The sequence below is a fragment of the Meles meles genome, chromosome 3 (genome assembly GCF_922984935.1).
Source record: "Meles meles chromosome 3, mMelMel3.1 paternal haplotype, whole genome shotgun sequence".
NCBI lineage: Eukaryota > Metazoa > Chordata > Mammalia > Carnivora > Mustelidae > Meles > Meles meles.
Window position 1 is genome coordinate 154,194,158 of NC_060068.1, and position 27,383 is coordinate 154,221,540.

Below are 27,383 nucleotides of genomic sequence, written 5' to 3' on the forward strand. Positions count from 1 at the left end.
TAGATAGTGCCAAATTTTTCTCCAAATGATGCTCATTATGTTTAGCAAATCTTAAAACATGGCTCTGTTTCCTCAGCTAATTTTTTTGCCTGTTTCTAAACAAATTTCTTTAAGTATAAAAAACCCCTAATAGTAATAGAAAATAATGACTTCATTAAAAACAGAAGTGTCAACAGAGGCATAATCTATAAGCTTATCTGACTGCCAATGACGTGTTGACATACATTAGCTTACACACACACAAATTCTATACAAAAGAGGGCTAAATGCACACTAGTTAGCTGGCCAGCCTTAATATGACCCTCTTAGCTGTTGTAATATTATCCAACTAATTGTTCAGAGATGTTCCATCTGTACCGTCTGGTTATTAGTACACACTGTGAACAACCGCCCCTGACAGTACGGAGTCAAGTCTGTTCCTCTACACGGATAGCGGAGGAGGCAGCGCTCCCCATCAAAGGCCCACAAATCTCTTCAGCACTTTTGTGTGGGGTACTTTCACTCACAACAGCAGCAGCTCTTTCTCTCTTTGTCAGAAGGCTGTCAGCAGTTTGCTGAAGCCCTGGAAAGCTGAAAGTACCTGGGAATGTCTCCCCGCCACCCAATCTCCAGCCATTAGCAAGGATCAATAGATACTGGAGTGTGAGGACTCCAGTCACCATGCCTCTGACCTGGATCTCCAGGGTTACCCTGTAGACTGAGCTAAAGGGGAGCTGGTCCCTGAAACCTTGCTTGATACACCCTTACTTGGCCTCATTATACTTCTCTACTCCCCTATTGGTTTTCTCTGTGGGTGCGTCCTAATAAGCATCCTAATAACAAAGTATCCTCAAAGCACCTTTATATGAATCTTTGTCTCAGGACCTACTTCTAAGGAACCCAAGCTAAAACAGTGTGTTTTTCTTTAACGCAAATAGCTCATAATGATTAGCAGACAGAGCACTGATACTGGTATAATGTCTGTTGAGTTGGTTCATAAGTGATTTTTTCCCAGCATATTAATGTTCTGAAAAGTGATCAGGGTCCAACTTTCTCAAAATTTAAGAGAAAACTTTAATAATATATAAAGACATCAAATAAAAACCAAAACACACCTCCAATGATATAAAAATAGATATGCACAAATTTATTTACTGTAGCACTGTTAGAAATTGCAAAATACTGGGACAACCTAAATGTCTCCTCATAGGAGAGTGGATGAATCAACTGTACCTCCCTGCGATGGGGTGCTATGCAGTAGTGAAAAAGAACGAGAAGGAGCTCTATGAACTGATGTAGAATGATTTCTAGGGCATAATCCTAAGTGAAAAAAGCAAAGCCCAAAAGGGGCTATCCCTCATGTTAGAAAGGAGAGGGTAGAAGAAAATACAAATCTGTTCATTTGTGCAAAAGACCTACAGGAGAGGTAGACCAGAAACTAAAGTGATAGGCTACTTGTGGGAGTGAGTGGGGAAGGGACCAAGAGAAGTGGGTCATGGAAATGCGGGAACAGAGGGGAGGAACGAGTCTTTTTTAAGGCCCTGACTCCTAACACTAGAGTAATATTTTGCACACCCTACACAAACCTCCAAAATAAATAGAACATAGGGGAAACCCCAAAAAGGAATGCACACTAACAAATGACCCTAGCTACATTTCAAATGAATTCTAGAACCACCCTGACAGGAGTGGAGAAGAAAATATCTCACCCAAGCAACTATGAAAACCCGTCTCTTGACCAAATACTATATGGCCAAAAGGACAAAAAAACAAAACAAAACAATAACCAAAAAAAAAAAAAAAATCCAAAAAAACCCGAAACAAACAAACAAAAAACTACATGAATGTGGTTAAAGAAATGTTTCTCACAGGTGTATGGGTAGGCAATTTTGAAACTACTTTATATGTAAACTAGCAGTGAATAAATAAGTGAATATATTGTCAGTAATGAGAGCTGGGTTTTTCATTATTGGAGAAAGAAGTTAAAAATACAGGAAGGAGAAAGGTAAAATGAAACCAGGTTATAGGATTGAAATCAGAGGCATCAGTATAAACTCATAGTTTTTAAAATATGAATACAGATATGTGTGTGTATGTATATATGTACATATGTGTACGTGTACTGAAGCACAGGTTAGTATACATATATATTTTTCCAAGTTTTGTCAGCTAAGAAGACCTAAAGGAGGAACTAGAAGCAATGACACTTGGGTAGCAATAGGGACATCTAGCACCAATGTCTTGGTTTCTAAACATGTTCTCCAACAAAAGCAGCCTAGGCTCCTTGAAGAAGTAGTTGATTCCAGGACTGGAGGGAGAAAACCAAAGATGACTCTGGCACATCGTATAGTATGAGAAAGCAAGGAAGTGCTCAAAATGAAACGAAACAAAAAATTCTACCACACGACCCTTCTCTAGTGTAAATGTGCCTGGTTTGGAGGCTTTAAGAACCACTACATGTTCACCCATGTTGAGCCACCTGAGGGACTCCGCAGAGGCGGACTCTACTCTGCTGGCGTACGTGCTCCTTACGGACACAGTTCTGCAGCCAAAAAGCAGTCCGTGATGACAGACCTACAGACTGCTCCTCTTCATCTGCTTTCAACCCTCTTCAACTGAGGTAATGCATGCAGGGAGGAGTGCTCTTCCTTCTCGTCAGAGGTAGGATGGGTTTCCCATAATGGGTTTACGCTAGGTCATAACTGATGGAATTGACCTACTTTTTAAAATGCACCATTCTAGAGTCCTAAGATACAAACAAATACCTAGGTTCAGGACTGTGAGTACTTGGCTTATTTGTCATGCTCAAGAATAAAACAAGAGGAGTGCCTGGGTGGCTCAGTGGGTTAAAGCCTCTGCCCTTCGGCTCAGGTCATGATCCCAGCATCCTGGGATCAAGTCCCGCATTGGGCTCTCTGCCCGTGCTACCCACCCACCGCCTGCCTCTCTGCCTACTTGTGATCTCTGTCTGTCAAATGAATAAATTTAAAAATCTTTAAAAAAAGAATAAAACAAGAAATGGAGAATTAGAACCTCAAAGTAGTGTTGTTATATTCTTTCCAATTCATTCAACATAATATATATTTTTCTATTTTAAAAGGCTGTTTCCTTACTTAGAATATGCTGGAGAAACCCAATACGGGTTGTCTTCAGCTGCTTTAGCATGCCGCAGAATGGCTTCCCGGGGATTGCTGTCATCAGTTTTGTCCAAAGCAATGTTCTTTACAATGTAAGACGACAGAGTGCCCCCGTGGGTTCCAACCCGGCCGCCACGACCTGTTTCCAAGGAGAAAACACAGATCAGAACTGGAATGAGCATGACAGTATAGACGCATACTACCTTGTATGCCCTGTACTTATCTGAAAAGGTTGAGAACTCCTCAGTGCTGGCTCCCAAGGTGGCAGGTGATATGAGAAACAGAGTGAGGCCAGAGCTTCGGGTTTACCCAATTTTTGTCATTCCCTATGGGATCGAGGTTTGGAGCACTTTGGGACTTCTTCAGATCCCGGCCTAAAGCACACAAATCTCAATGGGACTTCGGTATCATCCCTTCAGCTTTCATTTATGATCATCACAACCGAAGTAGGAAATCACCAAACTTTAACTTCCCCATAACATTTTTTTTCTTTCTTTATTTTTTCAGCGTAACAGTATTCATTGTTTTTGCACAACACCCAGTGCTCCATGCGATATGTGCCCTCCCTATTACCCACCACCTGTTCTCCCAACCTCCCACCCCCGACCCTTCAAAACCCTCAGGTTGTTTTTCAGAGTCCATAGTCTCTTATGGTTCGCCTCCCTTTCCAATTTTTTTTTTTTTATAAACATATAATGTATTTTTATCCCCAGGGGTACAGGTCTGTGAATCGCCAGGTTTACACACTTCACAGCACTCACGATAGCACATACCCTCCCCAATGTCCATAACCCCCTCCCCCTCTCCTAACCCCACCTCCCCACAGCAACCCCCAGTTTGTTTTGTGAGATTAAGAGTCATTTATGGTTTGTATCCCCCATAACATTTTTAAATAGAGATTTTTTTAAAAATATGTCTTAGCTGTTTCATCTACATAGTGATACTAATGCAAGGAGGAATTACAAATACTTGGCCATGTATAGGCCTTCAAAAGATTCCTTAGGCGTGAACATTTGAAATTCAATTAATAAAAATAACCAGTACTGGGGCACCTGGGCGGCTCAGTCAGTCAAGCGGCTGACTCTTGATTTTGGCTCGGGTCAGGATCTCAGGATTCCGGCGTGGAGCACTGACTGGGCTCCCAGCTCAGCAGGGAGTCTGCTGCAGGATTCTCTCCCTCTGTCCCTCCCCACCACTTATGTGCACACACACATGCTCTTTTTTTTCTCTCTCTAATAAATAAATAAATCTTTAAAAAAATTAACCCATTTTTGTTAGATGCCTATTTTAGCTTTAAACAAACATATCTTAGGGCTTGCCATCTCCCAAGTACCTTGCAGGAGAAAAAACAAACAAGGTGAATTCCGTGATTCACATTATTTTATGGTACTAGAACTGCTCTCATAGACAAAAGCTCTGTTAGTGCAGGGATTTGCACCCTGCTGGATCTCCAACAGCAAGTCTGGTGCCTGGTACTCAAAAAAATGTATGACTTTTATTTCTAAGACCTTATTAATTTATCTGTCAGAGAGAGAACACAAGCAGAGGGAGTAGGAGGCAGAAAGAGAGGGAGAAGCAGACTCCCTGATGAGCAGAGAGCACAAGGGGCTCGATCTCAGGACCTTGGAATCATGACCAAAGCTGAAGGCAGAGGCTTAACCAACTTAGCCACCCAGGCACCCATAAAATCTATGACTTTTTAGGAAGATTTGAAAAAACAAAACAAAACTACATATGAAGAGCCAAATTGTACTATATGATTAATTCTATAAATCAAGATAAGAGGAGGGGCACCTGGGTGGCTCAGTGGGTTAAAGCCTCTGCCTTCAGCTCAGGTCATGATCCCAGGGTCCTGGGATCGAGCCCCACATCAGGCTCTCTGCTCAGCGGGGAGCCTGCTTCCCTTCCTCTCTCTCTGCCTGCCTCTCTGCCTACTTGTGATCTCTGTCTGTCAAATAAATAAATAAAATCTTAAAAAAAAAAAAAGGTAAGAGGAGACTAAAAAAGGTAGGAAATAATTAATTGTGAAAGAATTTGTATGGCCAATAACTGTTATAGTACTTACAGAACTATTATAGTACTGAGGTGGTCGGGGAGCTCTTTAGGAAGAGATGGATCCAATCTGAGAAAGCTCTGAAGGCAGAGGTCATTTTCAGAATGAGCAGAGTGGTTTCAGAACAAAAGTACAGAAAGAGGACAATTCAATGGGCATTTGCGGGCAGGAGTGACCTGACAGTCGTATCAGAAGGTTGGAGGAGGAGGGAAGTGAGGTGGGATGCTCAAAAGCGCATTAGAGGGGCACCTGGGTGGCTCAGTGGGTTAAGCCACCGCCTTCGGCTCAGGTCATGATCTCAGGGTCCTGGGATCAAGCCCCACATTGGATTCTCTACTCAGCAGGGAGCCTGCATCCCCCTCTCTCTCTGCCTGCCTCTCTACTTGTGATATCTCTCTCTCTCTCTCTCTCTCTCTAATAAATAAATAAAACCTTAAAAAAAAAAAAGCGCATTAGAGTCAGAATGCAGAGAATGACTCTCTGGAAATGCAAAAGGAAAGTGCGGAGCTTTTAAGATTTGGGGGCAGAAGCAGTGTGAAAGCCGGAGGAGTCGGGAATAAAAGCTGTGTAGAAAGTGGATGGAGGCAAGGTGGGAAGGCAAGAGAGTGACTTGAGATATGGTACCTAGTTAGAAAGGCCTTTCAATAATTCAGGTAAGAATATTATTTAGGAACTTTGATTTAGAATGGTGGCAGAGAAAATGAAAAAAAAAAAAAAAAGTTAAAAGACAGGTATGTGAAATGTTTTCAAGGCTCAAGGTGGAAAGGGCAGGCCAAAAACAGATGGAGGCCCAGAACTGAGGTTCAGGATGAATGAACAAGTCAAAAGCTATAGGCTTAGGAGCCTAGGAAGACAGAAACCGCACAAGTGATAATGAGTAAAATGGGATTCCAGTAGATGTATGTGTCGTATGAGAGCAATGCTGCCTCTCTTGCTTCTGGTACCTACTTTCTTTCTTTCCTTTTTTTGGGGGGGGGGGGGCGGGGTTGGGAGGGGGTACCTACTTTCTTCAAACTTCTAAAGACTTCTATCCATCCTCTAGGGGAATGGGCAGCTCCAGATTATCAACACAAAACTAAATGATGGCCACTTCTCCCTTATGTGAAACCTAATCCAGCCCGGATTCTGGTCAAAGTACTCAAATGTTGTGTATGAAGCCAACACCGACAGCAGCAGTTTCAACACTGGGTTCCGGGAGCCCTAGAGTTCCACCAAGACCACCTAAAAGGGCTCAAGTCAGAGACCAAGCAGAAAGGGGCCCAGCCTTCTCTCTGTTAGCACTGCAGCTCCATTTTTATCAGTTTTATGCACCAGGATTCTGTATCCTTTAAGCAAAAAGTTCTGATCCTAAAAAGAAAATGTTTGAAAACCACCATGTAGTAAAATCTCTCTAGAGACAAAGCAGCAATCAGGAGCAAAGCATCTTCCCATTTCTCTCTCAGTGAACCCTGCCCCCCCCACCCCCGCCCCCCGCCCCCTCTGTAGGTCACCTGGGCCTGCCACAGGAGGTTCGGGTTTATGCGACTTCAGGGGATCCAGTCTGTCCTTCTCCAGCTGTTTCCTTGTACTCCGTTGGCGGGGTTCACGGAACATAGGCAAGGCATGAGCTACGAGAAGTCACATTTGAAAAATTTTATTATAATAATAACCCTTCCATCCAAAAACATAGCTGAAGCATGACTAACTTGAAGATGAAATGGAAGTCATAATGACAGCCTTCCTCTAATAATAAAAGACAGTCTTACTGTAACCAATTAGCCAATTTTGTTTGAGACCAGACTCATTGTTCACCTCTCCTGGCAACTAATGGCACTCGGGAAATACTGTCAAATGCTGTCACGGAAACACTGGTGAGGCTCCCCATCGCCCAAACCATGGGTAGCAGTTAAACTTAATTTCTGTGGTTTTGAAATGAAAACACTTAATGGGACTGCTTCTTATTTTTTTCTTACAGGACCCAAATGTGAATGAGGCCAGCAGCTCGCCTGTCAGCCCTGAAGTCTCCTCGGACGCCTCAAAAAACCTCTGGAATCACTTCACACGTTTCTGAAATGTGACCACCTCTCAGGAGGAGTTGACGACACTGAGTAACCGGAAGGGAGGAGCACTTCTCCCACTGAAACTGGGGTAAAGGTTGCCCTGAATGCGGGGGGGTGTCTGGATCTCCGGGCATGGTGACTTGATGAAGACTCTTCCCTACTTCTATGTGGTGGACGAAACAAAAGGGTAAGACTCAGAGTAGTATTTGTCCAATTGCTACTGGTTGTTCACTCAATGTCAGAATTAAATCTTATAAAAGAGTCTATGAATGTAAAAGGAAAATAGTGATATTCTGCTGGAGAGCAAGAAGGTGACTGGGGGGGGGGGATTAAATAATGATCTTTTTCTTAACCAAAAACTGTTTCAGAATATTTTCTTTGGATCCTTACATCGAGGAGTACAACCTCCTTTAAAAGAGAAAACCTTTATCCAGGGGAGTAGAGCAGAGAAGGAAAAGGACTAAGAGGGGCTCAAAGGGAATTTATAATATGAATGACAGAAATGTCTCAAATACTTCAAAAACTCTTCCAGTATCCCCCTCTCCCTAGCACCTGCTGGGGCCAGGACCATCTCACTCACCAGTAAAACTCTCCTGCCTTGAGTCAGGGGAGCTGAGAAACACAGCCACCCCGTCACTCTGTTGGGCAACACGACACAACAGTATTTTTAGGAGGGGGAAAAATAGCTTTTCACTTCAAACGACTGGAGGAATTTAAGTAGGCCGCATGTAATTACATGAGCTAGACTGGTTGTGACACAGACTCTAACACTTCTACTCTTGCACAAAGTGTCACGGGATCTCCTTACTGATCATAAGCTCCAAGAAACTTGGTCTTACAGGAGACCCACCACCAGGGAGAAAAACCCAGCAGTACAGCGCCCCCTGGGCTTGAGACGGAGACCCTGGTGAGGTCCACAGGGCATCTGCTCATCACAACTGCTACTTCTCCCAAGAGGTCCCTCCAGCCACTAGCTGTGACAGGTCTGAGGCGCTGGCCCTGGGCAACACACATCTGCCAGGGTGACAAACATGAGAGAAGCTGCTTATTCTGGTAAGATTTCTGGGTAGTTCCTTTTGTATCTAAATGTCTCCGGATCTATTGTCACAGAGTCTCAGAGGGAGCTGAAGGAGACCTTTCACCCAGTCTCCCCACTCTCCTGATAAAGTTCAGTTGTTCAACATCACACTGCATGCCACTGGTAGAACTGGACAAATCCAGGTCTCCTGATTCCAAGACCAGCACTCATTCTGTTTATTCTTAGAACAGACTGTTATTCTTTAAAAGGCTGCTTTGGAGTAATGCATTAGGCCCAAATAGGCTTTTCCCTTTTGGGTTGAAAGTTACATGAAATTACCCTGTCTCTGTGATGAGTCACAGAAGCTACAGCGGTTAGCTGTTACATGACTCGCAGCCCTGTCCACATAGTATTTTGTAATACATGCCCGGACTCCGAAGACTTTTTCTGTCTCTAAAGCCATGAGAGCAATGCCACACTACAGCAGAAGGGAGAAAGATGATGGAGAGACCATGCTAACAACTTACGGGTGATGATGTAGTCCTGGGTTAGAGTCTCGGCTTGTTTCGCCTTCCGCTGGGTTTTAACCACACACAATTTTGCTCCCCTGGGGCGAGTAAAAGCACATTATTTTCTTTACTTGGTCTTATAAACAGAAAGTCATGTCAAAAGCATTAGATACTTTCAGGAACACACTCTGTGCACACCATCTCGCCAAATCCTTGACTTTCTAAGGGATGGTCAACAGAAGGGGCCTTGGTGATAAGGGCTTAAATTTATGGGAAAGCAAGTCTGTCAGTCAGTGGTTACTACTGAGTGAAAGGGCTGGAGAGGTAACTGAGCAACAGAACACTAGTTTAAGAAATCTATAGAAATAACTTAAAATTTAAGATCTTAGAGAGATATAAATAAAATTTAAAAACCTTTTTACCGTGACGGTCACAGGGTTCAAATTTTAGTTTATGTCTCAGATGAAAGCAACCTGGGTGGTCTACACCCCAAGTGGCATTTGTCCGCATCTCAAATGTAAGAGTACAAGTGTCTGGAACTGGGTCGGCTTGGCAGTGTTGCCACGGGGCAACTGCCCAAGAATGTGTGGGATTAACCAAAAGTCCGATTAGAACATTTCACTTCTCCATAGCAATAATGAGCGATCCCTCTCAGGAGAAGCAAATACAAATAAAAAAATTTCTTCAAGATTCCAAACATAGTAGCTTCCAAATAGGGGCTAGCAAATGGGGCTCACTGTTTTCTCAAGTGAAACAGACTCTCTCATTCTAATTACGTTAGCATTTTTAATTTCTTTACTTATTAAAAAACAAACAAAATCCTATTTGTTCTTGAATATAATGAAAACTTTATTTTAGAGGGTAAGCGTTCCAAAGCTAGTCCACAAAGTTCCAAGGGAAGACAGGACTGTCTGTTTCTATTCAGATCCAAATTATAACAATGAACATTCATTAATAGAGGAGGAGTTTCCTTTCCTCAAAAAGGATGTGAGACCTCACAACAGGTTTATGGGGGACCCCAGTGAATTTAGCACGTGCCGTTTCATACTAGCTAACCAAGGCTTACTCCAGAGAAAGAGCTAATCAAGTAGTGTACCTTAACAGAGAAACAAAACCATCATCATTTGGGGTGGTGACAAGTGTTCATCTTTGTACCCAAAGAAAATGAAAATAATCTGAGGAACAGAGGGAGCCTCCAGTGAAGTTTTCAGACTTCTGAAACACACGGGGATGTTTAAGTCTAGCATTTGGGGTGGGCATAGGGTTGAAGAAGAAATAATTTGTGCTGTCCCCTTCCGCTGGTGGAGAACAACCCCCAAAATCCAAACCATTACCTGATAAAAGCCCAAACAGAAAGGGAACAAAACAGACTAGCTGTTCCCACTTCCTATAAGTAGTTAGTTCTCTGCTTTGTTAATCCCTTACATGTATCACTGCTAATGCCATGTCCAGGGAAGTATGCAAAGTGGGCAAGACTTTTTCCCCCCCTTTGCACTCAGCATTTCAGCTAAAGAACTGCAAATCCCCAGGAAACTTTCACTTTGAATTCTGTCTGGATCAAGGGCAATATCTAAATCCTCTTTAAAGTACAATACCAGGAGTCTGAGGCTTTGCTCTGTGCCAGCTGCATTTTCTAAAAGGGTGGCTCCCCCATCAAAGGGGGAAATAAATAAAAGCAGGGTGGGAAATGAAGCCCTCCCCCCAGTTGTTGTCATCCATCTAAAATAGGCCATACTTATGAAATACCTCTGGCTCTTGTTGGGGTCGTAATAGACTTTAGCCAATCCATTTCCAGTTCCTACCATGATCTGGTTCAGCTTTGGATGCCACAGGCAGCGGACAACACTCTGAAAAGGAAAGGCATAGGAATCAACTAATGGAGCCAAATAAAGATGGGACAAATCCTATTTTGGTGGCTAGTTTGCTAAAGTGGGCATCATCCTGATTGCTACCTGTAATTTTTAGGACATTCTCCCCCTAAACCAGAAGGTTGTGTCCCTGAGTTAGGTTCTATTCCATCACTTGTTATAAGTGTGATACCCTTTAAAAATGAAAAAGATGGGGCGCCTGGGTGGCTCAGTGGGTTAAAGCCTCTGCCTTTGGCTCGGGTCATGATCTCAGGGTCCTGGGATCGAGCCCCGCATTGGGCTCTTTGCTCAGCAGGGAGCTTGCTTCCCCCTCTCTCTCTGCCTGCCTTTCTGCCTACTTGTGATCTCTGTCTGTCAGATAAATAAATAAAATCTTTTAAAAAAATGAAAAAGATGTTCCTTCCTGACACCACTCCTCTCTTTTCCTAACAACCTAGCAACCGCAGAGGTAGGCTTCCCCAGCTCCTTGGCCATGTGAGACTGGCATCTTGGAACGCTAAGCCCACATAACTCAGTTCCGCTTACCACTGAAGCAGATTTAGATCTCAGTGTTTCATGCTTTTATACACACAATACGTCCCTCTGGACAGCAGATTGAAGCCAGGTGCTTATTGTTTTTAGTTCACCAAGATCCAAATCTCATAAAGCTTTTTCAGGAACAACATATATTTGCAGGCATTGAATAATATCTCCCTATCTATGAGATAAACCAGCAGGATGATAGCAGAAGTAAAACAGAGATACAGCATACAAAGACTTGACGTTAACCTGAATGAAAAACTATTTAAGAGAAGGTTTGCTGGAAGTTATGATCCTTTGAATTCATTACTGGTAAGGAAAACAAGTGGTGCTCTGGGGTCAAAAAGAATGAGTTCTCAGTGAGAATGACAACCTGTTTTTAATTTGTGTCTGCAGTAAGCGGGCCAAAGTGGAGGTTTAGCAGGGACAGAATGGTGGGGTGGGGCGGGGTGGGGGGAGATAAAGCTCAAATTGGTAGGCAGAGACACCGTGGGCCAGGTTCTGCAGATCTCACTCTGACAGAACAAGCAATGCATGGAAACACCAATTCAAGATTTATTAAGGAACATCACGTGCCACGCAATGTACAAGGACTAAAGAAAAAAGGGTACGATTAGATACTGCTATTTTAGGTTCTGAGAACAAAATGAAATTCGCGAAAATTCGTGGCTTCCAAATCTATCTCAGGCTGAATTTCTCTGGTTTCTTCTCCCTAACCATCCCATTCTTGTTAAGACAGAGTATCTGTGCATCTCCTCAATCCCTTTTGATAGAAATTCTGGCTCCCACCTGACTGGCGAGAGGTATGCATATCGTTACATGGCCCCAGATCCTTCTCTGAGATTCTTGAGGAACTCAAGAGGAAACCTAAGAGTCTGCAGATCTTCTCATTCTTGTCTGACAATGCTCTACAAGAGCGGTTCCTAAGCTCTGCAGCGCGGAAGACAGCCAAGATGGTCTACACAGAAAATAAAACCAGAGTGGCTGTTTTTTCCCAGTTTCGGGGGGAGGGGTAAAATTGGGTTAAAAGGGCAAGTTTTTATAATTTTAGGTGTTCTTTCCACAATTAAATCTATGGTGCCCACTACCCAGTGTCCACTAGCAAGCACTAAAAGATTATAAAACATAACTCAGTGAGTGGTCATTAACAAAAATCCTTAAGAACAGTATACTACACACGGCTTGGCTTTTGGAGGAGGGTTGTCATTTCGTTCATATGCTTGTGAAACCTACTTTATAATGCATAAGCATAGAAGACACATTTTATCTTATAAGACTGTGCTTGGCTGGTAAGATGGAATTAAGTGTATCAACAGTTCATGATCTACAAAGCACAGCCTGACTTACAGTTGCTCTGCCATTGAGATTCATTTGAGAACCATGCCTTGGCCACTGGAAATTTCCAAATGGTCATGGCTAGGTATAAGGAAACATGAAAGGAGTCACAAACTTAACCTTATAAAACCCAAACAAGAATAAGTTCATCCAAGCCAATACTCATCTCATTCAAATCAATGCTTACATGTCATCATGCCAAGAGTGCCCCATTTAAAACTGTACCCCACAACTTCCCTTACTGTTTTTTCATTTTAACCAAAGCATGTATCACCTTTTAACATAATATATAATTTTATCTTTAATTATGCTTATTATCTGCTTCTCTGATGTGAACATAATTTCCACACAGGCAGAGATCTTGGCGTGTTTTAGGTGGCAATGTATCCCAAATGCCTAGATTAGTGTGTGGTGTTCAATAAATGTTTGCTGATGGAATGAATCAAGGGTCAGAGTTCACTCAAGTCTAAATGGACTGCTTTGCTATGCAGAGTTAGAGACAAGTGAAAGTTCAAGTTAAAATCATTACAATCTATGGAGAATAATTTTATTTCTCTAGATCATTATCATACTCAAGTATCCTACTGACAAAGTAGAGCTCGTTCCTTCCTAATGTGGTCCTAAAAAGAAGGATATGCATGAACCAGAGAGTGAGAGACAATAGTCAGAGGGGCTTTCAAGGGCCTTCAGAAATTCCAGCCACCTACAAATGGCCCCAGGACAATCTCAAGGACATAGTAGTAAAGTTATTTCACTTCCTTGGTTCTCTAGAGGTCTGGCTAAGCAGTCTAAGATTACTTGTTCTCAAATATGTTTTCAAGTGAGCAGTGTGCAGAATTGGAAAGGATCCACAATGTAGGCCTGGTAAATTCCAAGACACCCAGCCAAACAGGCAGTTTCCAGGGGCAGCAGGTTACTGTTACTCTCTCCCTCTACGCTGAGGGTGTAAATGTTAGAGAGAGGCAACTGCCCAGGCCAACCGACCAAGGCTGATTGCTTTCTAGGTAGTCCAAGCTCAGGCCACTGCACCTCTATTCCCGTTCACGTCCTTCCCCCTCCAGAGTTCTTAGACACACACGTGGCTGGTTAGCATAAATCTCACTTACCCTCCTTTTTACATGGAGGCAGGGAGAATGCAGATAAGACCCCTTGAACTAAACAGTCATTCCAGAGTTCCATCCACTGTGGCAATGAGTCACCAAGGCAGCCAATGAGGGCTCTGTGAGCCATCTAACTTAGGCAAAGGATACTTAAGGCTCAATTACCCTAAGACTGGTTATTAATCAAATGCTACAGGGATTCCAAAACATGGAATGAAGGAACAGAATTCAAAGTCAAAGGTGGGTGGGCCTTTTTTGTTTATTAATATTTATTGTGTGTGTTTAGCTAACCTTTGTAAACTTTGCAGCTAATGCGGCTCCACACTTTGTCCTGTCAAGGAAATGCATCTTATAGCAGAGAGCTGGCCATCTGCCAAACCAAACAATCCCCGAGACAGCAGCGCGGGACAGCCAGCAGAGCCGCCACGCTGCTAACTCGTCAAACATACATACCGGGCTTTACTTAACAACAATGGGACACGCGCCTACTAGAAACCCAAGGAACTATCAGAAGACATACAAGCTATAACTACTTAGGCAGAGGGCATCCCCTCTGTCAACCACCCACCCGAGCCTCCCTTCAGGCTCTGGTCTTCGGGAGGTGCTTCTGTGGCAGGGGGCTGATACAGTCGGACCCACCCACAGGCTTCCTGAGCAAGGCGGCAAACGGAGGGTCCCCAGCACATCTGAGTGGCGGGACCGGAGAGGAAAATGACACAAGAGCTACCTGGATCTACGAGAAAGCCTTCACACTGGACCCTGAGATTCAAACGGCGGGAGCCCACTGTCTTGGGAAGGACTAGATTCTGAATTTAGTCACATATTTTAATAAACTGATTTGCTATACTGACTTGGTAAGGCATTTTATTCTTACGCTAATCTACTTCAGCTTACCAAAACAATGTGGATCCACTAATGGCTTCCCCTAGCTAATTAGGCTGACCTCCATTTTAGCACAAAATGAGGTGTAGCCTTGTAAACCAAAGCTTACCTTCATCTTTGCGTTATAATTTGGCAGTGCAGAGCAACCACAATCTGCCCCAAAGGTACTTAGCTCTAGCAGCAGCCACAAAGAGATGGGAATGAGGCTGGAGATCATAAGCAAGATGACAAGAAGGAATTACAAGACTTTAATGTACTTAACACAGAGATCTTTCTTCTCTGCAGAGACCAAAGAAAAAGCAGGGGTGTGGGCTGGGGAAGAAGAGAGTGCTGTGTACAAATAGCAGTGTCGACATTCTGAAACAGGAATTTTGGGATTACCCCTTAGCAAAAGTAAAAAGACCATGAAAATTTCCAAATAATTTATTTCTGTGGTTTTTATGGTTTACTTTAAGTGAAATCATGGAAGCAAATAAAGAGAGGAGAAGGAAGCGAATGAGAGAAATGAATCTATATTTTAGGGCATGGTGGGAAGGGAACTACTAAATATCTGGAATTTTATATTATCTAAAGTAACTGAATCCTTGCAACAATACTACAAAATTAGCAATGTTATCCTCATTTCATAAAAACAAGAAACTGAGGCTTAAAGGAGGGTGGGGAACTTTCCCAATGCCACGCAGCTTATACAGAAAGGAGCTGGGATCAGTGGGGAGGTTTTCCCAATTCCAGTGCTCCTTCCCTGATACTACTTAATTATGCAAAGTCCTATTTTAGAAGATGGGGAGGAAGGGATGTGGGAGATCTGAAATCATTTCCAAACCCACCTAAGCCAGAAGTAGAAATCTTAGCAAGTTTATATTAAAAGGCAGATGGTATAACTAAAATCATAAAGGAAAGGCTCACTACTAACCAGGTCATAAATGTTACTATAAAGAAATCAATGCCTGTATCGTATCTTAGGCGTCTGTAATGCACATACCCAAACACCACCGTTATTCTACTCTACATGCTAAAAGAAGCCTAACATCCTTCATAATTTTATATCTTAAACATGATTATGATGAAACACCATTTCCTGATCCTTCCCAGCTGCTGAGCCACACTGTAAACCAAACTCCATCTGGTTTTTTCATGTTTGGTTTTTGTCACATAGTACAAGAATGGGTAAGCTAGCTAGTGATTCCTTGGGAGAACCAGCACTTTTCAGAATTTTCAAATAAGGAGACTTACACCTGTTTGTGAAGGAGACAGTCACAGTTTTGCAGATCTGTATGGCAGCAGCCTCACGGTCATGGACATCCTCAGGAATATCCACTGCATTTGAATGGCTGTGTGTGTGCCGATTCCCAAGGCTAAGATCACAGATCAAGATATGAGTCCAAAATAAATAAAAAGAAGGCAGATGAAAATGGAAAAATACTGGAGAAAGAACTCTCTTCAAATTTTCACAAGCCCAAATTTCATTTCACAAAAAGAAGAACTGCTTTCTACATTAAAACACTGAGCCAGGAAGGTAGACGAGTAAGATGAAAATTCTTTATACCTTGTAAGCTATTTGACCTGTCCTGCCAAAGTCATGATTTCCCCAAATTTGGGGTATTCTGCCCCATGCATGGACCATGAGGCCTGGCTTCATCCCTCTGAAATTCAGGAGGAAAACCTGGTGAGTAAGTCTCAGTCTCCAATAAATAAAACTCAACACCCACCTGATCTCCATGGAGACATCCCTCAAATGGAAAAAATTAAAGACAGACATCTTCTCAGTTCCTCTTCCTAAATACACACCTATCCTTTCTTCTTCCTCCCCACCTCCTCCAACTCCAAGGAAGTTCTGCCATAGGGCCAGACATGAAGCAACTGTCACTCTTTTATTGAAATCTCAGTCTTCCCCCTTTCCTGCCCCAAGTAATTTTCTGATAAACCAGATAGCAGCTTAATGGTGAAAAGAAAAAAAAAATGCCGTACCATTTTTATAAATGTAGGGCCTGCTGCAGAAAAACCAAACAAGGAGAAGTGTTGCTCTGTACCTGCCACAAATATCTGATACAGATGTACAGATTATGACTTTTAAAAACTAGCACCTAATTATCAAATTAATTCCCATCAAAGCCATGGAAAATTCATTTATTAAAATCTTTTCCTTTATAGCCTATGCTCTAAAATTAAGGTAATTGCTAAAGCAGCAAAAATCTGAAACCTGGTAGTTGTCCTTGGCACTAAATGAATCACATCTGTATCTGATAATAAAAATGCCTAAAGAATTTCATCACAAGAAAAAGTTCTCAGAGTAAATGGAAGGTCTCTTGGGTAAGAAAATTAAGTACAATTTTCTTCATCTAATTCAAAACACTAAACGTTAGTTTGCTCCAATCCACTTATTTGAGAAGAATTTACAAAGGCAAAGAAAGCACAAATCATGACTGAAGAAAATCTGGTAATTATTCTTATGAACGGCAGTCTGGGGAGCCGGAAACAGGCAGCTGGAAGCTGGAGTCCACAGGATGAGTGACACTCATCCTTAAACACTCAAGTATCTCAGAGGCCCCATACCACAGCGATCCACAGAGAAGCAGCACTTACTGGAGGCACAGTCCCAAAATTCTAGCAGAGCTTCCCACTGGTGGGCACATGATGGGCTGCAGGCAATTCCTCAGGCCTGAGATTTCCTCAGGTCCAAGATGGGCATAGGGTACTAGAGCCTTCAGCAAATCAGTTAACAGCAAAGAGTACCCTTATCTGTTTGCACACTCTCATCCTGAGTACCTGAGAAAAAGCTTGAGAAACGCTACCTAAGGTCACATCTCTCAGCTAATCTACACAGACCCAGGCCTCTTTACTCTTCTTCACTCATCAAGTTAAAGATGGCCAAGGCCATACATGAAAAAGCCACAGCTAACATCACTGGTGATGTTATCACCATTCAATGGTGAAAAGCTGAGAGCTTTTCTCCTAAGATCAGGGACAAGACAAAGATGTCCACTCTTGCCACTTTTATTCAACAAAGTACTGGAAGTCCTGGTTAAAGCAATCAGACAATAACTAAATACATACATACACACATGGCAGGCACATTGCTAAAGAAGTAGTAAAACTTTCACTATTTGCAGATCACATGATACTGTATATAGAAAATCCTAAAGACTCACCCAAAAAACTAGCAGAATAAATAAATTCAGTAAGGTCACAGGAAACAAAATCTATATACAGAAACCCACTGTATTTCTATATATCAGTAATAAAGTGGCAGAAAGATAAATTAAGAAAACAAGCCCATTTACAATTGTACCAAAAATAATAAAGTACCTAGGAATAAACTTAACTGAAGAGATGAAAGATCTTTACTCTGAAAAGTATAAAACACTAATGAAAGAAATTGAAGATGACACAAACAAATGGAAAGATGTTCCATACTAATGGATTGGAAGAACAAACAATGTTAAAATGTCCATACTACCCAAAGCAATCTCCTGATTCAATGCAAACCTATCAAAATTTCAACAGTACTCTTCACAGAATTAGAATAAATAATCTTAAAATGTGTATGGAATCACAAAAGACCTCAAATAGTCAAAGCAATCTTGAAAAAGAGGAACAAAATGGGAGGTATCACAATCCCAGATACCAAGATGTACTACCAAACTGCACTAATCAAAATAGTACGGTACTGGTACAAAAACAGACATAGATCAATAGAACATAATAGAGCGTCCAGGAATAAATCCACAATTATATGGTCAAATAATCTTCAATAAAAGAGTCAAGAATATGCAATGGGAAAAAGTTTCTTCAACAAATGGTGCTGGGAAAACTGGAAAGCTACATGAAAAAAAAATGCAACTGGACCCCTTTCTCACACGATACACAAAATTAAACTCAAAATAGATTAAAGTCCCAAATTTAAGATCTGAAACCATAAAAATCCTAGGAGATCTGAAACCATAAAAAACCATAAAATCACTGACATTGGCTATAGCAACATTTTTCTAGAAGGCCTCCCATCTAGGAGGCAAGGGAAACTAAAGCAAAAAGAAACTATTAAGACTACATCAAAATAAAAAGCTTTTATACAACAAAGGAAACTATCAACAAAACTAAATGACAACCTACTGAATGGGAGAAGATATTTGCCAATGACATATTGGATAAAGTTTTAGTATCCAAAATATATAAAGTATGTATATAACTCAACACCCAAAAAACAAACAATCTGATTAAAGAATGGATAGAAAACCTGAATAGACATTTTGCAAAAGAAGACATACAGATGGCCAGTAGACATATGAAAAGATGCTCAACATCACTCATCATCAGGGAAATGAAAACCAAAACCACAATGAGGTACCACCTCACACCTCTCAGAATGACTAAAATCAAACAAACAAGAAACAACAAATGTTGGAGAGGAGGCGGAGAAAAACATACCCTTGTACAGTGTTGGTGGGAATGCAAACTGGTACAGCCCCTGTGGAAAATAGTACGGAAGATCCTCAAAAAATTAAAAAAAAAAATTGCTATAGCATCCAGTGATTCTACTACTGAGTATTTACCAAAAGAATACAAAAATATCAATTCAAAAAGATAGGTGCCTCCCTAGCGTATTGCATCATTATTTACAACAGCCAAATTATGGAAGCAACCCAAGTGCCCACCAATAGATGAATGGATGAAGAAGTGGTATATATATATGCAACAGAATGTTACTCAGACAAAAAAAAAAAAAAACCCAAATAATATCTTGCCATTTGCAACAACAGAGATGGATCTAGAGGGTATAATTCTAAGTAAAATAAGTCAGTCAGACAAAGGCAAATACCATAACCACGCTCATATGTGAAACTAAATGAACAAAACAAAGAAGCAAAGAAAAAAAGGGACAACCCAAAAAACAGACTCTTAAGTATAGAGAACTGATGGTTACCAGTGGGGAGGTGGGTTGGAGGATGAGGGAAATAAATAAAGGGGATTAAAGTACACTTATAATGATGAATACTGAGTAATGTTAAGAATTGTTGAGTCACTATATTGTACATCTGAAGCATATTTAATATAGCACTGTATGTTAACTACACTGGACTTCAAATTTTAAGAAAAATAGATATGTGCATAAAGATAATAACCATAAATCCTTTGGTTTTTTTTTTTAATATTTTATTTATTTGACAAAGAGAAATCACAACTAGGCAGAGAGGCAGGCAGAGAGAGAGGAGGAAGCAGGCTCCCTGCGGAACAGAGAGCCCGATGCGGGGCTTGATCCCAGGACCCTGGGATCATGACCTGAGCCGAAGGCAGAGGCTTTAACCCACTGAGCCACCCAGGCACCCCAAATCCTTTGTTTATATGAGTAAACAAAGCACAAGTAGATAAAGCTATTAAATCCCTATAAAAGGTAAGAAATACACGTCATTAAATCTTGGAAATCATCAGCTATGTAAAACCAACCAAATCAAACCAAACAAGAAAAGTTGAATCTTCAAAAATGAACTATATAGGGGCACCTGGGTGGCTCAGTCATTAGGCTGCTGCCTTTGGCTCAGGTCACGATCCCAGGGTCTTGGGATCCGGCCCCACATCAGGCTCCTTGCTCAGTGGGAAGCCTGCTTCTTCCTTTCCCACTTCCCCTGCTAGTGTTTCCTCTCTCGCTGTTCACTATGTCTCTCTGTCAAATAAATAAAATCTTTTAAAAAAATGAACTATATAGGATATGTAAAGCACTACTTATCTTAATATAGTATGGGTAAAAATGTTTTACAAATCATACTCTTTTACTTAGCCCTTTGGGGGGAGGGGTGTCTCACAACCCCTCCTCACACATGGCAAAGTATTGTATCACTCCAAAAAAATAAAAAAAAAAAAACCACTATCCTGGGATATGTGTTAATTATAGACCTCTTTCTTCCCCACACTATATATAATTGTCTGGCCAGAGGTCTGATAGAACAGCTGGAAAACTTGTTACTAAATATCGTTCATCAAATGCAGGTTGGGAGAGGAAAAACTGTCACAGAATGTTCTACAAGACATAAAGTCCTTCACTGGTCTGCTATCAGCAGGACATAATACGGTGCTGGGGTTAGACTGGAGCACTAGTCATCATTGCACTGTATGGTTTCACACTGTATAAAGAAGAGTGTGTCATTCTGAACAGCTTCAAAAATCTATAAAATCAAGTTCTCCTTTTCTGATATTTTATAAAGGAGTCAAGTATGTTTCTCCTTCAGGGCTGTATTATCTAGTGGCTAATTCTTCATCCAGCTTAACCATCATGGCAATCATATCTATACAAGGAAATACAAATAAATTTCAATACCAATTAAAAGAACATCAAACATAAGAGTGTAGAGAAGAGAAAAAATGTTTCTATTTAACCAAAAGGGTAATAGTGACTTTTGCTATTGTTTTTGCAGGTCCAGAAATGGAAGTAAAACAGTAAACAGAAATCATTTCTTTGAAATTGCTAATACCAATAAGTAGTAGATGTCTTTAAATATAGCATGATACAGGGTAAATGTCACTAGAAAATGAGTAAACTATTAAACTGAATGAGTTCTCCTTTTGGTCCTCATTCTTTTGCTTTCAGTGATTTATGAAGCCTAGAGCAGCATGTGACTGGCACTTCAACTCAACATAACTCTCAAAATAAGATCTTTCAAATAGATGATCAAAGAGATAATTACAGGAAGGACATCTCACTATAGGTTTTGAATGAATTCCTACAGCAAGCATTATTTCAAGGAAAAGAATGGCTGAAAAGAGAGGATCAGAGATAACAGAAATGTTGAGAAAATATGACCCACAAGGAAATGTTTAAAAAAAAACCACAAAAAAACTAAGTTTGGTTCTCGTAGACAAGAGAAGACTGAACAGAAACTTTGTAATAGAGGAAACAGAGGATGTTGACCAGCTGTTCTCCAACTCCATGAGGACTCCCGTAAAGGATGTGGGCTCTAAGCTTAAGAATGTGAGGCTCAAGTACAGGAAAAAAATAAAAAAGATCTGATAGTAAGGGATTTCAACAAAAGGAATGAACTCTTGGAAGGGCTGTAAAATCTGTTAAAATTAACTCTAAATTTCACATAGAAGAATTAAGGCATAGTTCTGAGGTAGGCAAGGAGATGGACTCCGGAAGATAATATTGAGAAACTAAACAAAGTATGCTTGATGCCAGATGGCAGCTGATTAAGCAAAAGCCAGTAGCTTTGCCTGTGGCAGTTACATCAAGGGAACACACCACCAGAGTAAGAGAAGTGACTCACACCAGGATCAATGACATTATTTTACTTCCTACAATATAAATGTCCCTGTAAATGTGCAGGGATCTTAGAAGCTTCCTCCTAGGCACATCTGCTGCAATCTGTACTATGCCATTATGTATTTTCCTATTACCATTGTAATTTTTTTTCAAGGAAGGAAGGAACGAAGGAAGTTAAGGGAAAAAGGAAGGAAAGTAGGAAGGGAGAAAGGAAGGAAGGGCTGGTTTTAGGCAAGACAGAAGAAACATTCCATTCAGTTTTGCCTTCCGAATGCAGTTATATAATACAGAAGGCATAGAGCACCTATTTGAGGACTCTGAAAAGTAAACAGTAGGAGTAGGTAGATTGGGGAATTAGTCCAGAATTCAGAACATCACTGAAACAGAAAAGTTTCTTATAAGAAACTTTTAATAAGAAGAAGTGAGCACTGGGTGTTAGATGCAACGAATGAATCATTGAGCACTAAATCAAAAACTAATGATGTACTATATGTTGGCTATTGAATTAAACAAACAAACAAACAGACGGGAATAAGTAGAAGATGATGGAGTTCTTGTACTGCCTTGTACTGCCAGCGTGAATTATTATTTTAATAATAATAAGAAGTACTTATTCCAGTACTTCTCACTACCCCACTACCCTGCCCCAAAATCTGTGATGCACAAAATATCAAAATTTTGAAAAAGACAGCTCAGTCCAGTTCAGTTCCCCTTTTGCCTTAAGCTTTACTACACCTTGGCACAGCCTTGTTACTCATCCCATTTTTATTTAAAATATTGGTATTTTATTCATCATGGATTTTTTGTATTTTCATTTTTTATAATGTTGTATTAAAATGTCATTTATCTTGTACTGAGTTTTTTGGCACCTCCTTTAATTTTGTTCTTGAGCCTGACCCTAGACCTAGATGGACCTGTCTCAACGTATGTCTCCCTCTATTACATAAAATTAAGCCCAAAATGGACCACTAGACCTCAATACAAAACATAAAACTTACAGCAGAAAATCTGGGTGACCTGGGGTCAGTCAAGGAGTTCTGAAATATGACACCAAAAGTACACTTTATAAAAGAAAAAAAACTGTAATTCAGACTTTATCAGATTCAAAATCTTTTGTTTCATTAAGCCACTATTAAGAAAAAAAAATAAGCAACTAACTAGGAGAAAATATTTGCAGATATCCTAAAAAGAACTTATCCTAAAAAGAACCTGGTATCTAGAATATATAGAGGATTCTCAAAATGTAACAGTAAGAAAACAACCAACCTGATTTAAAAATGGGCAAAAATACTTGAACAGGTGCTTCACCAAAGAGAGTAACAGCAGACAAAAAGCACGTGAAGATATTTACCATCATTAGCCAGTTAGAAACATGTAAATTATAACCTGATGAGAGAACATTCCACACCTATTAGAATGTATAAAATAAAAAGTGTCCACAACACAAACTGTTGTTAAGGATATGGAGCAAATGGAAAACAAATATACCATTGGTGGAAATGCAAAATGGTACTGTTACTCTGAAGAATGGCTTGGTATTTTCTTATAAAAATAATCACATACTCACTGTATGACCCAACAAGCCTACTCTTAGGTATTTACTCTGCAGAAACAAAGGCTTCTGTTCACACAAAAACTTGTATCTGAATGCTGATGGCAGCTTTATCTATAATCTCCAAAAAGTGGAAACAATCAAACATCCTGTAATAAGATAAACTGGGCTATGTCCACACAGTAGAATACTACTCAGCAATAAAATATAACGAACTCTTGATACACACCATACCTGGATGAGTCTCAAAAGCATTCTGCTAAAAGAAGCTGGTCTAACTGAACATAACAGTAATAATAATAATTATTATTATAAAGAAGTTGATCTAAAAAGGTTACATGCTGTATGAGTCCATTTAGAACACATTCTTGAAAAGCCATCACTACAGTGGAGACCAGTGAATGCTAGGGATTGGGAAGGGGGGCGCAGGGGAAGAGGTGAGAGAGTGGCTACAGTGGGACAGCACAAAGGAGTTTGGGGGGGGTGACAGAACTATTCTGTATCCTGATTGTACTGACGGCAACTACATAAATCCGTATATGCGCTAAAAGTCACAGAACTGTACACTTTTTTTTTTTTTAATTTTTAAATGTATTTATTGATGGATTTTTTTTTAAAGATTTTATTTATTTACTTGTCAGAGAGACAGAGAGAACACAGGCAGGCAGAGGCATAGGGAGAAGCAGGCTCCCTGAGGAGCAAGGAGCCCAATGTGGGACTCAATCCTGGGACGCCAGGACCACGAACCAAATTGAAGGCAGCCGCCCAAGGCGTCCCTGTACATTTTTTTAAAAGATACATTTTACAGTATCATTAAAAAAAAAAAAAGAATCAGCACTAAACTAGTTCGTATCATTTTCCTTACTTAAAACATGTAGATCTGATAAAGCAGATATTACCATGAAATCAGTGGTTTCTTTTCTATTTGCATGTGCCTACGGATGAGCACTCAACTGTATTCTTCAAATCCTGAGAACTTCTGTCCTGGAACACCCATAACATGATAGCTTTCCATGTAATGAGAAGTAATTTAATCAAGTAATACCAACCCCCCACCCCCCACCCCCAGACATTGTAAAGCTACTAACTTAGCAGGAGACTCCAGCTGATGTCCAGGTACCATTTAAATTGAAGTCTGGTAAATATGCTGCTTACTTCATGAAATCCCAAGAAAGAATTTAGTAATCCAAACCATGAAAGCAGCAATAATGCAATACTGTTTTTCATCACAGCCCAATGACATATCTTTTCTTCAGCGATTATAGAAAATACTCCTACAGCAAGGAGTAGTGGCTGATCACTGTGTGATCATGTTGACAGTAAAGCACTGTCCTAACAGCCATTCTGGAAGCTCTTGACCCTGAAAAGGCAGCGCTAGAGAAAGAACCATGTAACTGCTGCACTGGCAGATTAGCGCTGGCAGTACAAGAACTCCATCATCTTCTACTTATTCCCGTCTGTTTGTTTGTTTGTTTAATTCAATAGCCAACATATAGTACATCATTATTAGTTTTTGATTTAGTGCTCAATGATTCACTCGTTGCATCTAACACCCAGTGCTCACTCATCACATCATGTCCCCTCCTTAAGGCCCATCACCCAGTTACCCACCCCTGCCATACCTACCACCCTATCTACAACCCTCAGTTTGTTCCCAGAGTCAAGAGTCTCTCATGGTTTGTCTCCCTTTCTGATTTCTTCCCATTTGGTTTTCCCTCCCTTCCACGAGGATCCTCTGCACTATTTCTTTTTTCTTTTTTTTTTTTATTTACAGCATAACAGTGTTCATTGTTTTGGCATCACACCCAGTGCTCCATGCAGTACGTGCCCTCCCTATTACCCACCACCTTGTTCCTCAACCTCCCACCCCCCCGCCCCTTCAAAACCCTCTGGTTGTTTTTCAGAGTCCATAGTCTCTCATGGTTCATCTCCCCTTCCAGTTTCCCTCAACTCCCTCTCCTCTCCATCTCCCCATGTCCTCCATGTTATTTGTTATGCTCCACTAATAAGTGAGACCATATGATACTTGACTCTCTCTGCTTGACTTATTTTGCTCAGCATAATTTCTTCCAGTCCTGTCCATGTTGCTACAAAAGTTGGGTATTCATCCTTTCTGATGGAGGCATAATACTCCATCGTGTATATGGACCACATCTTCCTTATCCATTCATCCGTTGAAGGGCATCTTGGTTCTTTCCACTGTTTGGTGACCGTGGCCATTGATGCTATAAACATTGGGGTACAGATGGCCCTTCTTTTCACTACATCTGTATCTTTGGGGTAAATATCCAGCAGTGCAATTGCAGGGTCATAGGGAAGCTCTATTCTTAATTTCTTGAGGAATCTCCACACTGTTCTCCAAAGTGGCTGCACCAACTTACATTCCCACCAACAGTGTAAGAGGGTTCCCCTTTCTCCACATCCTCTCCAACACATGTTGTTTCCTGTCTTGCTAATTTTGGCCATTCTAACTGGTGTCAGGTGGTATCTCAATGTGGTTTTAATTTGAATCTCCCTGATGGCTAGTGATGATGAACATTTTTTCATGTGTCTGATAGCCATTTGTATGTCTTCATTGGAGAAGTGTCTGTTCATATCTTCTGCCCATTTTTTGATATGATTATCTGTTTTGTGTGTGTTGAGTTTGAGAAGTTCTTTATAGATCCTGGATATCAACCTTTTGTCTGTACTGTCATTTGCAAATATCTTCTCCCATTCCGTGGGTTGCCTTTTTGTTTTGTTGACTGTTTCCTTTGCTGTGCAGAAGCTTTTGATCTTGATGAAGTCCCAAAAGTTCATTTTTGCTTTTGTTTCCTTGGCCTTTGGAGACATAGTCTCTGCACTATTTCTTACACTCCACATAGAGTAAAACCATGTGATCATTGTCTTTCCCTGACTGACTTATTTCACTGAGCATAATTCCCTCCAGTTCCATCCATGTCGATGTAAATGGTGGGTATTTATCCTTTCTGATGGCTGAGTAATATTCCATTGTATATATGAACCACATCTTCTTTAACCATTCATCTGTTGAAGGACATCTCAGCTCCTTCCACAGTTTGGCTACTGGGGACATTGCTGCTACGAACATTGGGGTATAGTGCCCCTTCTTTTCATTACATCTGTATCTTTGATGTAACTACTTAGTAGTGCAATTGCTGGGTTGTAGGGTAGTTCTATTTTAAACTTCTTGAGGAACCTCCTACTGTTTTCCAGAGTGGCTGCACCAGCTTGCATTCCCACCAACAGTATAAGAGGGTTCCCCTTTCCCTGCATCCTCATCATTTGTTGTCCCGTTTTGTTAATTTTAGCCATTCTAACTGGTGTAAGGTGGTATCTCATTGTGGTACTAATTTATAGTTCTCTGATGCCAAGTGATGTGGAATATTTTTTTCATGTGTCTGTTGGGCATTTGGATGTCTTCTTTGGAGAAGTGTCTGTAGATGTCTTCTGCCCATTTCTTGACTGGATTATTTGTTTTCTGGGTGGGATGTTGAGTTTGATAAGTTCTTTATAGATCTTGGATACCAGCCCTTTATCTGTTATGTCATTTGCAAATATCTTCTCCCATTCTGTAGGTTGCCTTTTAATTATGTTGACTGTTTCCTTTGCTGTGCAGAAGCTTTTTTAAAAAAATATATTTTATTTATTTATTATTTGAGAGAGAGAATGAGAGAGAGAGAGACAGCATGAGAGAGGGGGAGGGTTAGAGGGAGAAGCAGACTCCCTGCAGAGCAGGGAGCCTGATGCGGGACTTGATCCCGGGACTCCAAGATCATGACCTGAGCCGAAGGCAGTCGCTTAACCAACTGAGTCACCCAGGTGCCCCCAGAAGCTTTTTATCTTGATGAGGTCCCCCAACAGTTCATTTTTGCTTTTGTTTCCCTTGCCTTCAGAAATGTGTCTTGCAAGAAGTTGCTGTGGCTGAGGTCGAAGAGGTTACTCTCTGTGTTACCTAGGATTTTGATGGATTCCTCTCACATTGAGGTCTTTCATCCATTTTTAATTTATCTTTGTGTATGGTGTGAGACAATGGTCTAGTTTCATTCTTCTGCATGTGGCTATCCAATTTTCCCAATACCATTTATTGAAGAGACTGCCTTTTTTTCCCATTGGACATTCTTTCCTGCTTTGTCAAAG

General features: G+C 40.9%; 1 protein-coding gene across 1 annotated transcript in view; it reads right to left on the bottom strand.

The window, feature by feature from the left end:
- The window catches only part of WDR70 (WD repeat domain 70), a 322,684-nt gene that overhangs the window by 17,173 nt on the left and 278,128 nt on the right, over positions 1 to 27,383 (bottom strand). The window contains exons 14-17 of the mRNA XM_046000609.1: positions 10,482 to 10,582; positions 8,754 to 8,833; positions 6,660 to 6,776; positions 3,093 to 3,255 (exon numbers count right to left, since the gene is read on the bottom strand). Coding sequence (XP_045856565.1) covers positions 3,093 to 3,255; positions 6,660 to 6,776; positions 8,754 to 8,833; positions 10,482 to 10,582 — 461 coding nt within the window. The remainder of the gene's footprint in view (positions 1 to 3,092; positions 3,256 to 6,659; positions 6,777 to 8,753; positions 8,834 to 10,481; positions 10,583 to 27,383) is intronic.